This window comes from Oncorhynchus keta, chromosome 6 (genome assembly GCF_023373465.1).
Source record: "Oncorhynchus keta strain PuntledgeMale-10-30-2019 chromosome 6, Oket_V2, whole genome shotgun sequence".
Lineage (NCBI taxonomy): Eukaryota > Metazoa > Chordata > Actinopteri > Salmoniformes > Salmonidae > Oncorhynchus > Oncorhynchus keta.
Genome location: NC_068426.1, coordinates 39,642,909 through 39,655,712, shown reverse-complemented (window position 1 = coordinate 39,655,712; position 12,804 = coordinate 39,642,909). Strand labels below are relative to the sequence as shown.

Sequence of the window (12,804 nt, the reverse complement as noted above, 5' to 3'; positions counted from 1 at the left end):
TAGGGTTAAAGGGCATTTCTAAGTGACCCCAAACAGTAGTGTACATATAGGTAGGGTTAAAGGGCATTTCTAAGTGACCCCTAACAGTAGTGTACATATAGGTAGGGTTAAAGGGCATTTCTAAGTGACCCCAAACAGTAGTGTACATATAGGTAGGGTTAAAGGGCATTTCTAAGTGACCCCAAACAGTAGTGTACATATAGGTAGGGTTAAAGGGCATTTCTAAGTGACCCCTAACAGTAGTGTACATATAGGTAGGTTATTTCTAAGTGACCCTAACAGTAGTGTACATATAGGTAGGGTTAAAGGGCATTTCTAAGTGACCCCAAACAGTAGTGTACATATAGGTAGGGAGAAAGGGCATTTCTAAGTGACCCCAAACAGTAGTGTACATATAGGTAGGGAGAAAGGGCATTTCTAAGTGACCCTAACAGTAGTGTACATATAGGTAGGGTTAAAGGGCATTTCTAAGTGACCCCTAACAGTAGAGTACATATAGGTAGGGATAAAGGGCATTTCTAAGTGACCCCAAACAGTAGTGTACATATAGGTAGGGATAAAGGGCATTTCTAAGTGACCCTAACAGTAGTGTACATATAGGTAGGGATAAAGGGCATTTCTAAGTGACCCTAACAGTAGAGTACATATAGGTAGGGATAAAGGGCATTTCTAAGTGACCCCTAACAGTAGAGTACATATAGGTAGGGTTAAAGGGCATTTCTAAGTGACCCCAAACAGTAGTGTACATATAGGTAGGGTTAAAGGGCATTTCTAAGTGACCCCTAACAGTAGAGTACATATAGGTAGGGATAAAGGGCATTTCTAAGTGACCCCTAACAGTAGAGTACATATAGGTAGGGATAAAGGGACAACAGGATAGATATTAAACAGTAACAGCAGCATATGTGATGAGTGATATTCCCTCTAAGCTGCGCACGTTTGCGGGCGTGCAGTACAGGTTAAAACAAGTTGAAATCAAGCCCTGCATGTTGTTTTCCATAGGTTTCATGGAATGTAGGCCCACATTGAACACCACACATTGGCTGCTACTGTAGGCTGAATGACAGAACAGCTATTTCCCTGTTAAAATGTTACGGGATGCATTTTCTCCATTGTTTTTGATGGTAGGCCACTCTGGTAGGTCTACATTATGATCAAATAGCCACAGTAGTCTACACGGCCACTGTTAAAACGGTAACTTAAAGCAGGTACAGCCTCAGTGTTCACTGTTAAAACGGTAACTTAAAGTGGGTACAGCCTCAGGGTTCACTGTTAAAACGGTAACTTAAAGCGGGTACAGCCTCAGGGTTCACAGTAAAACGGTAACTTAAAGCAGGTACAGCCTCAGGGTTCACTGTAAAAACGGTAACTTAAAGCAGGTACAGCCTCAGGGTTCACTGTTAAAACGGTAACTTAAAGCAGGTACAGCCTCAGGGTTCACTGTTAAAACGGTAACTTAAAGCGGGTACAGCCTCAGGGTTCACTGTTAAAACGGTAACTTAAAGCGGGTACAGCCTCAGGGTTCACTGTTAAAACGGTAACTTAAAGCAGGTACAGCCTCAGGGTTCACTGTTAAAACGGTAACTTAAAGCGGGTACAGCCTCAGGGTTCACTGTTAAAACGGTAACTTAAAGCGGGTACAGCCTCAGGGTTCACTGTTAAAACGGTAACTTAAAGCGGGTACAGCCTCAGGGTTCACTGTAAACGCTGGAAGTTGCACAGAATTTTCACAACGTTCTAGTTTGCGCTCGGCAGACCTGACATCTGCTCACCAAAGAATGTGAGGGAACATTGGTGATGAGTCAATTGGGTAACTATTTAGCAGTGTTATGGTAGAAGCTGTTCAGGGTCCTGTTGGTTCCAGAGCTGGTGCATCGGTACCGCTTGCCGTGCGCTAGCAGAGAGAACAGGTCTTCTGAGTCATAAAGCTGCAGGCCAGGATTTAAACACCAGTGGGGTTGTGGTCTCGGGACCTTTATAGCCATTCTATCTTGGAGGAGAGATGCTTCGCAAAACAGGAAAGTCTGGGGTTATAAGGCTCTACCGTCTATGTGTGGTTAATGTATACGTATGCATCACATCCTCCATTTTGTGGAGAGGTCCCTATTTCAACCCCTCTCGGCTCTACCTCGGTCTCAGGGTGATAGAACTGATATCGGGAAAGCATAGAAATAGAGCACATAGAACTGATCTACCCCTTCTTAGACTTGCCTTCAATGACCGTGACAGATCTATGACACATGTATCTGTGCATGTCGCAGCTTTAATTGTACAGGCAAACCTAGCAGCAGGTATTGGGACGGTGCTTGACAAAGGAATGAATTGGCCCTCCCAGCACATCGACATTGCTGTTGTGTCTCCAGAGGGAGGAGGAGAGAGACAGATGGTAGTGTGTGTAAGGAGAGGTGGAGGAGGGGGTAAGCTAGATTTGAATTAGTATTAAGTGGAGACTGTTGTGCAGATGGAATAGAAGACGGCAGATAGGAACACCTACCTCTCTGCCTTTTAAAATCAACGACTAGAGGCTTTAACCAACAACTACGAGACAAGGTACCGTGAACAGCCAAGACTACGACAACAAACTGTCACTACCCTGTCCATCTGGAGCGGACACCCCTACAGGGCTCGGACATCAATGATGTCATTTCCTGTTTTCCTCCACTGCACCCATCACGAGGGTCAAAAAACAATGCACGCGATTGTCCTAATGTGAACCGCAGGGTCATAGGACTGTACCCCACATGACAGGATGGGTCTACTTAGTGTGTGTCTAGTATTGGTGGTCAGAGAGCAATTAAGAACTATCAAGCAAATGGCCAAAAGCTAAGTGGGGTAGTTAACCCTCTTACCAAATAGGAACTTGGGATACGCGAGCAGCGCTGAAAGAAGTTCTAGTCAGAATGCAGTAACGCAAGTTGCATCTTATTCTCTGGCTGTTTACTCGTCTTTCCACAACTCCCTTTCAATAACACACTTTCCATAACACACTTTCCATAACACACTTTCCATAACACACTTTCCATAACACACTTTCCACAACTCACTTTCCATAACACACTTTCCATAACACACTTTCCATAACACACTTTCCACAACTCCCTTTCCATAACACACTTTCCATAACACACTTTCCATAACACACTTTCCACAACACACTTTCCATAACACACTTTCCATAACACACTTTCCATAACACACTTTCCATAACACACTTTCCACAACTCCCTTTCCATAACACACTTTGAGAGTCTAATTCCTTCATCTGAATCACAATCTCACTGTGGCTCTTGGGAGGTGACGAGTAAAGTCCTAAGTCCTTTTTCCTCAGTAGGTAGTGTATTATACATAGTGTATTATACATAGTGTATTATACATGCGGGGGCGCCCTCTGAAACAAGTCGTGTCCCGGATTGCACCCTCTATAGTGCACTACTTTTGACCAGAAGCCAATGGGTCCCGGACTAATGTAGGGCACTACTTAGGGAATAGAGTGCTATTTGGGAGGTAAACACAGGCTATGATCATACAGGTCACCTGAGGGGCCCTCTCCAGCATCTGCTTTGTGTTGTCTTTCATGTGGCCTGCATGTATTCAGATGCAGAGCAGAGAGGACTAAATAGAACCACTCCATCTGCCAGAGACAACAAATACACTTGATATATTGTGATCTCAAAGCCAGAACTGATCCCAAATCAGAGCTTACACTCTTAGACGCTTGATAAATAAAGCCCCTGGCCCTTGAAGAGAAACCTCGGTGTATAGACAATTTCTCAATAGAAGTTTTGTAGCGCATACAGCTATCGAGATGACACACTTGTGTGCTGACACAATGTTAGACACACACACACACACACACACACACACACACACACACACACACACACACACACACACACACACACACACACACACACTACACACACTACACACACACACAGTACACAAAACATTAGGAACACCTTCCTAATATTCATTTGCACCCCCTTTGGCCCTCAGAACAGAATCAATTCATCAGGGCATGGACTTTACAAGGTGTTGTAAGCGTTCCACAGGGATGCTGGCCCATGTTGACTCCAGTGCTTCTCACAGTTGTGTCAAGTTGGCTGAATGTCCTTTGGGTGGTGGAACAGCCTTGATACACACGGGAGACTGTTGAGCTTGAAAAACCCAGCAGCGTTGCAGTTCTTGACACAAACCGGTGCGCCTGGCACCTACTACCACGCCCCGTTCAAAGGCACTTACATTTTTTTGTCTCGCCGATTGAATGGCACACATACACACACTCCATGTCTCAGTTGTCGAGGCTTAAAAGTCCTTCTTTAACCTCTCGCCTCCCCTTCATCTCCACTGATTTAACTTTTGTTTATGTGACAAAACAAGCAGAGAATCATAGAGAATCATTGTACCATCTACAACCGCTGTGAAATACATTTTCTATGACCAAAAATATTGCATTTTCAGCTGTTTGAAGCTGGTGTACAAAACTGAAAGTGAGTCCCCATAGAACGGATCTACCACTTCTTAGACTTACTTTCGATGACAGATCTATAAGTCACATTTCTATGTGCATTTGGTCGGGTCGCCTGAAAAGTGACATATTGCCGCTTTAACAGGGGAGGTCAACAAGGGATCATAGCTTTCGACCTGGATCCGCCTGGGTCAATCTGCCATTGAAAAGAGCGGGTGTTCCTAATGTTTTTGCAAACTCAGTGGACAGACCATATAGACTACCTTGGCTTCCAGGCGCATCCGGTCAATAGTGTTCTCTGCCTCAGCATACTTGGTCAGCAGCCTGTTGTAGTCCTCCTAGAGAAAAGAGGGGGAGGGAGGAGAAGAGCGAACACTGTGAGCTGGACAGGAAGTGGAGAAGCACTACCCAGAGATAGTCCATTAGGGAATCAATCAGTGAATTTGTAAGTGAATGTGGAGTCAGTGAGTCAAACACTTGGAAAAGTCTGAGCATGCCAGAACGCTAAGGAATCAGAGTTAGTCTGAGCGCGTGCCCGCGGTGTCCTCCTGATCTCTGTGTATATACCTGCAGCTGCTGTACCAGAGTGCTGGCCTGTTGTGGGCATCTGAAATCCTCTGGCACCATAGAGTTCAGGGGCCTGCGGGGCCCGTTGGGCGGCGAGGGGGATTGGGGTCCGTCTGTACTGCTCAGCAGCACCTCTCTCACTATGTCAGCAGGGGACTTGAACACCAGGGGGGGCTCCACTGACAGAGACCTCTTTCTGGGGGAGCCTTTGCTCTTGGGGGGGGTGTAGCCGCTCTTAGGGAAGTGGACCCTGGGCTCTACCTTGGAGAAGTCTGGGGTGGGGTAGGTCAGTGGGCCTCTTCGGCCCTCGTCCATGTCAGGGTCATGACTCCTGGGTTGGGGTTTGGGGGGGCTCTCCCTGGGGGTCTGGTGGTTCCAGTCCTTGGTGCTGCTGTGAAGGGGGGACTGTGAGGGTACATGCCAGGATGTCTGAGAGGAACAAACCATGGCTTGTGGGGTGTCAGATAAGCTCTGTCTTATCCTCCTCGGATAGGGGTGTTGTCGATGGTTAACGCCTGCCTCATCCTGTGGGCTCTCTCCACCCCTCTCTTTTCTCTCGCTGAGTTGATAAGATATCCCACACGCAGGAGAGATAGCTGCTGGGTAAGGGGAGGTCCTAGGCTTGAGATCCTCCCCCCCTGACTCAAGCGGCCAATGAGGCCTGGGGGCGTTGCTCATCCGGCTGCTGCGGGATTCCGGAAGGCTCTCCGTGAAGGTGGGATCCTCCGGGAACGTCTCGGCTTCAATCCCTGGAGCATAGGCCAACTCCTCAGAGGAGAAGTGGAGGAGGTGAGGAAAGGTAGAACTGGGAGGGGAGGGGAGAGACTGGGGGGATGAACAGAGCAGGTCGGGAGGGAAAATTTGGTTTCCAGACACACTCGCTCCCAACCGTTCCCCCCCTCTGCTGTCACTCTCTGAGAGTTCACTAGTCTTCTCTATTTGTAGGTCGGCCCTATAACTGCCTACAGCACAGACCTCGCTCTCCTCCTTCCCCCACTTTCCACCTCTGACAATAAGGCCCTGGTCCCAGCCAGGCCCAGGCCCAGGCCCAGCCCCAGCTATGACAGGATATGCCATCGTGTCAGTGTGCGCGTGTGGCTCGCTGTCCTCCTCCTCCTCCATCTCCTTCTCGTCCTCCGTCACGTCCAGCTGTCTGTCTCTCTCTGGGAGATGCTCCATCCGCTGCCTGTCGACCACGCAGCTCTTCTCCTGTTCAACTTTCTGCTGCTCCTCTTCCTCACTCCAGATCTCCACACTGTCCTTGTCCTCCAATACATCGTCACCTAACAGAGAAAGAGAGGGGGCATGGGAGAAGAGTTCAGATGCATCCATCTCAGCGGTAACCGTGTTCATAAACACACAGCATGGTCACCCCTGCTTGCAGACGTAAGACGGCTTACGCCTTTGATGCTTCTGGCTCGGTTGAAATGTGATACTTCGCTAAAGAAGTTATTACATTGCCTGAGTCCCAGACGGCCCCCTATTCCCTACATGGTGCCTGAGTCCCAGACGGCACCCTATTCCCTACATGGTGCCTGAGTCCCAGACGGCACCCTATTCCCTACATGGTGCCTGAGTCCCAGACGGCACCCTATTCCCTACATGGTGCCTGAGTCCCAGACGGCCCCCTATTCCCTACATGGTGCCTGAGTCCCAAACGGCCCCCTATTCCCTACATGGTGCCTGAGTCCCAGACGGCCCCCTATTCCCTACATGGTGCCTGAGTCCCAGACGGCACCCTATTCCCTACATGGTGCCTGAGTCCCAGATGGCCCCCTATTCCCTACATGGTGCCTGAGACCCAAACGGCCCCCTATTCCCTACATGGTGCCTGAGTCCCAAACGGCCCCCTATTCCCTACATGGTGCCAGAGTCCCAAACGGCCCCCTATTCCCTACATGGTGCCTGAGTCCCAAACGGCCCCCTATTCCCTACATGGTGCCTGAGTCCCAGACGGCACCCTATTCCCTACATGGTACCTGAGTCGCAAATGGCCCCCTATTCCCTACATGGTGCCTGAGTCCCAGACGGCCCCCTATTCCCTACATGGTGCCTGAGTCCCAGACGGCACCCTATTCCCTACATGGTACCTGAGTCGCAAACGGCCCCCTATTCCCTACATGGTGCCTGAGTCCCAGACAGCCCCCTATTCCCTACATGGCGCCTGAGTCCCGGACGGCACCCTATTCCCTACATGGTGCCTGAGTCCCAGACGGCACCCTATTCCCTACATGGCGCCTGAGTCCCGGACGGCACCCTATTCCATACATGGTGCCTGAGTCCCAGACGGCCCCCTATTCCCTACATGGTGCATGAGTCCCAAACGGCACCCTATTCCCTACATGGTGCCTGAATCCCAGACGGCACCCTATTCCCTACATGGTGCCTGAGTCCCAGACGGCACCCTATTCCCTACATGGTGCCTGAGTCCCAGACGGCCCCCTACATGGTGCCTGAGTCCCAAACGGCACCCTACATGGTGCCTGAGTCCCAGACGGCACCCTATTCCCCTACATGGTGCCTGAGTCCCAGACGGCCCCTATTCCCTACATGGTGCCTGAGTCCCAAACGGCCCCTATTCCCTACATGGTGCCTGAGTCCCAGACGGCCCCCTATTCCCTACATGGTACCTGAGACCCAGACGGCCCCCTATTCCCTACATGGTGCCTGAGTCCCAGACGGCACCCTATTCCCTACATGGTGCATGAGACCCAAACGGCACCCTATTCCCTACATGGTGCCTGAGTCCCAGACGGCACCCTATTCCCTACATGGTGCATTACTTTTAACCAGAGCCTTACTGGCCATTGTTAGTACTGCATGTGTGACTCACAGAGTGAGAGCTCGTGCGTGTCCTCTCCAGGTGGCTCAGAGTCCTGCAGCTCACTCAGGTTATAACTCAGCTCCTCTAGAGGGTCCACCAGCCGCAGCCCACCTGCCCTACTGGGGGACAGGGACCCCTCCAAGGCTCCAGAGTACCGGGGTGGATTCTCCTGTCCCTCCTCCTCTCCTCCCGGACCCACATCGTCCAAGGCCTCGTCCAGTCCTATGATCCCGTTCTCATCCATCTGGGTGTGGAAGCCCTCCTCCTCTTCTGCTTTCCTGTCCCAACCTTCCTCATCCTCCTCTTCTTCTTCCCCCCAGTCCACCTCTGAGCCTATGGAGCTGAAGGGAGAGGGGCGTTGAGGAGCGGGGGTCCAGAACAAAATTCCTGCCCTTGTGCGTTGCCCTCTGGTCTCCATCCTCTCTCAGATCTGACCTCTAGCCAGGTCTGGTGTCACCCAGTATCCTGATTGGCTGCTCCTCTGAAGCCCACCTCCAAAGCCATGGCTTAGAATCTAGCCTACTGGCTGAAGGCCCGTCTTATGGAAAGCTTTGTCACTTGGGACACTTGATACCCTGAAACCAAATGCAGTAACAATACAGGGATAGTGAGATAAATAACTTAGCGCAGATTCTGATTCAAAACATTTCAACTGCAAGCACACACATTCACTACAACATCTGGCGATTGGGAAAAGCTAAAATGCGGCTCCGCATCCCTACCACTCTGTTGAATGTGACTTCACCACACCTCAAACGGCAGGCCATCTTTAAGGCAGTAACTAAGGCAGTCATTCATATGATGCAGAGCACAGATCACAGCGCTAACGAACTGTGACTAAAGAGCAAGGAAATGAACAGTCTGTCTCCACCCTCACACACAGCTGCTCCCTACTGCTAACATGGAAGCATCTAAACCAATCAGCAGAAAACCATGTGTTTGCTCCTTCAGTATGCATCATATTTACTATACGTATATATAAAATAGAAATGGTTGCTTCAAAGACAGATAACAAAAAGGGGGAGACAAATTGCATGAATGAATTCCTAAATGTACAGTACTCTTAGAAGAAACAGGGTTAGTCTGTGCACATTAGATCACATTTTATAGCTCGGTTTTGATAGATTGCACATAGCTTATTTAGGCTAACAATGGGAAAACATACGGGCTTTTGATCAAAAACAGGGAACACGGTGATCAACTATGTCCTGGATGTCATGGAATATGGGTGTGTAAAGTCTCTTCAGTCCTACAACAGAGCTCTGGGGTTGCCGGTAACCGTCCCCGTGGTAACCGACAACACCAACACGGAGAACAACAGGCCTCAAGGCTGCACTTCTCACCCCCACCTTCAGCCAAACAGCATTCAGAGCACGGACTCATGGACAAGGCAAGGAGCCGCGAGAGAGGACAAAATGAGAGACGTTTCTGGGGGTTGGCTGGGGAAGCTGACGAAGCCTCGTCTGTACAAGAGACACTTGTTAACCTCCTCACCATACTACAGTACTCTTCGATGCACCTCACAAAGACACACGGACGTTCTACCTGGACGTGTGTTGTAGGAGGAACCATGGAACACAACAACAACAACAACAACAACAACGACAACAACAACGACAACAACAACAGCAACGACAACAACAGCAACGACAACAACAACAGCAACAACAACAACAACAAAACGGGAAAACAAACGAGTTTTACAAGACACACAGACCCGGAAAGTGAAGCAGCAAACCTTAGACTTGCTCGTTACGAAAAGTGGCCACCGTGCGTGCATCTTGGTCCTCATCAATATGCCAGATTACCGAAAGCAGATTATTTGGAGAGTGCTGCTTCTAATCTGACACGCGGACGCATACGCAGTGTGTTCTAACATACACGCACCAGCTCGTCTTTGTTGTGGAGGAAACAAAAACAGGACTCTCACTATATGTGGAACAAGCAGCAGACTCATGGCTCCTCTGTCCTCCTTTTCATACGCAAAATGTATGGAGAGTCTCTCTCCGCGGAGAGGAGGCAGTTGGGCTGACGCACAACCCATCTAAACTCTAAACTGAGACAACAGGCAGACCTACAATTTAAAGGCATTTTTCACGGCTAATTTCAGCTCCGGGACGTGGTTCATCAGTGAACATCAAACTTACTTTGACGTAGCCTAGATGGAAGGCATTCAACGCAAACAGTTTTAGGCAGTCGATCTTAAAATAGGCCGATGAATTGAAAGCGAAGATCGCACCTTTGATAGATTCAGATTATGCACATCTACACTCGTCATTACAGCCATAATCACAGCCATTCGGTGGATGGTGAAGCATCAAGAATGGACTCACCTGTTGCTTAAATCCAAGCGGCGTGTGCATACAGCCCACGAGGTACTCCGAGGTTGCTTTATGTGGTCAGGCTGGGTTATTAAACCCTGAGGGGCTCACCAACAGCTCACAGCCAGTCAGCCAGTCAGACGGACAGACAGCCAGACAGACAGGGCTGATCTGTTGAGCACACCCAGTAGTAGTCCTGCATCTCCAGAGAGCCCCACTGACAGCTAAACTAATCCCCGGGGTGCCAGTGGAGCTCTCTCTCTCTCTCTCTCTCTTGAGTCTGGGATAACGAGAGCTGCTAGGCTAATTAGCGCACCTGCCAGGCTCTCCTCTCCCAGACTCCCAGCCCTCCCTCCCAAAGCTGGCAGGACAGACGTCAACAGAGCCAAAAGCAACGCGTTTCAGTTTTGTTAAGGCTGAGGACCAGAGCATTCTGCCCATTCGGAGAATCTATCTGAAGCCTCCGGACTTCACCCACGCCGAGAGAGTCCAGTCCTGTGAAGATTGGCTAAGATGGCCTCACTAACTGACTAAGCAACGTAGGCTAATCTTCTTACAAGGCGAGGGGAGAGATAAGGACATGCAGACAGACACAGAGCCAGGAGAATAACAAACCAAACTGGGCCCAGTGCTGTGAATAGCCTTATGCTCACAGTTATAAGTTAGAACTAAGTCAGGGGACCACGGAAGAGTTGCAAAAATTCCCAAGTCTCCCAACTGCCTACCTACAAGACGTTCCATCCTGACAACACTGCTATACCAGCTAGTCTACATCTAGTGAGTGGAAGACATGGTCCCACAACGGACTGAAAGTATGGGGAAAACGACAGGGGTTCAGAGGTTCCTTGGGTCCATGATGCATCAACACAGAGACAGCCCCAAAACCCATCAGACCTTTAACTAGTTCTTAAGTTATACCTGTGTAGTAGGCTAGTAGCATTAGTAGCACAGTTGGTAGTAGCACTCCTTCTGTAGCTCAGTTGGTAGAGCATGGCGCTTGCAACGCCAGGGTAGTGGGTTCGATTCCCGGGACCACCCATACGTAGAATGTATGCTTTGGATAAAAGCGTCTGCTAAATGGCATATATTATTATTATTATTATATTCATTAGTAATAAGGAGTAATTACAGTATACATTTTTATTAATAGTGCATAGCAATGGAGTTGAGTTTTTTTTTTTTGTCATTACTTAAAGTGTACTAACACACACACACACACACAGTACTTTGGATTCAATCATTGAGATGAATGAAGTACACAGAAGACTACTTTGTCGACTTTGTTCAAGAATGCTCATTATTTGTGACAAGCACTACACATTTACAAATTCTAAACTTACCTTGTGTTTATATCGTCCAAGGCAGTTGTAGCAGAAATTCAGAGAGGCATCGAGATTGCAGCATTGGAAAGACTTCAAAAGTAGCAGGCCTTGGTTGCCTTGAGAACCGCTTCCAAACCACACACACACAAAAAAAGACCCATACCAATGTCACCAAGCGATGCATTGCAAACCACGACTTCACTCAATGCCACCCACTTTACCCGACTAAACAACAAAAAAACGGAACTATAGCTCGGTTCAGTTTCAATTCAGCCACCGGAGATACTATAGCAAAGAGTATACAGCACATTAAAAAAAATGTGGGTAATAGTTAGGTAGCGAGTTTAGCTAGAAACTACTACTTTCTAGAGGATTGAACCCACTCTCCAATGTTGTGTCTTAGCGCGATCCAAGTATTTTATATTATACGAATTCCCATCACTTAAAACTAAAAGGCATAAATGTGATCATGGCTCAATCACGGCTAAGGCAAATGAACTGGTTGATAGTACCTGTGATCGTGGGCATTAACGTCCATCCACCAGGGAAAAGAGAGAGAGTATCCATTCTCGGAGCGTGGCACTGATTTTGCCGACGGAAAAGTTATTTAGAAACCAAACTGACGCCGAAAGCAAAGTAGCGATTGGTTCGCTGCATCGATGGGGGGAAGGACTTGGCTTGGACTGACGTCCCCCCCCCCCCCAAAAAAATACACTGATATAAACATTGACGGTACATGAATATGAAAATGTAGATAGAATAAAAAATAAGTGCACGTCCAGTGTGTCAGAGATCAACTCTATAGCCTCCCGAATAATTCTCAGAATATAATAAGACTCGACTGATTAAGGGGGAGATGAAAACATATTTAGTATCATTTTTAATCCACATGAGGGCAGCATTTTCTTAGATTTCAACTCGATTTTAATACCGTGGATTATTGTTCCTCTAGATTGCGCTGTTAGACGATCTACATGCATGTACGATTCTACATATTGTGTGATAACTGTATCTGCAGTTATTTTCCACATGAATGAAAACGCCCATTATTCCCACATATGTTGTAGCGAATTAGGAGGATTTGAACTCCGGTCCAACGACTGTCAAGTCAACACCTGAATAACTGATCCAATATCAACACTACAACTGAGACGCTTTATGATTAGTCTCCCCTATCCATGTGATCTAAAAATGCTAAACTGATCCTAAATCAGCACTCAGAGTAACAGACAGATAGAGAATGAATCAGAACATAAAGGTTGCAAAAAGTACCCAGGTTTTGCAGAGATCCTGGTTGGAGGA

General features: G+C 48.2%; 1 protein-coding gene across 4 annotated transcripts in view; it reads right to left on the bottom strand.

Moving 5' to 3' along the window:
• The window catches only part of akna (AT-hook transcription factor), a 44,666-nt gene extending 32,482 nt beyond the window's left edge, over positions 1-12,184 (bottom strand). Inside the window, exons 1-5 of one of the 4 annotated variants that reach the window (XM_052521486.1) lie at positions 12,015-12,184; positions 11,521-11,629; positions 7,869-8,434; positions 5,036-6,318; positions 4,732-4,806 (exon numbers count right to left, since the gene is read on the bottom strand). In XM_052521486.1, coding sequence (XP_052377446.1) covers positions 4,732-4,806; positions 5,036-6,318; positions 7,869-8,277 — 1,767 coding nt within the window. In that variant the 5' untranslated portion in view covers positions 8,278-8,434; positions 11,521-11,629; positions 12,015-12,184. Of the gene's footprint in view, positions 1-4,731; positions 4,807-5,035; positions 6,319-7,868; positions 8,435-10,192; positions 10,439-11,098; positions 11,322-11,520 lie in introns of those variants that run through there. The other 3 variants (XM_052521487.1, XM_052521490.1, XM_052521488.1) reach the window with 3 other exon arrangements.
• Positions 12,185-12,804: the final 620 nt, after the last annotated feature.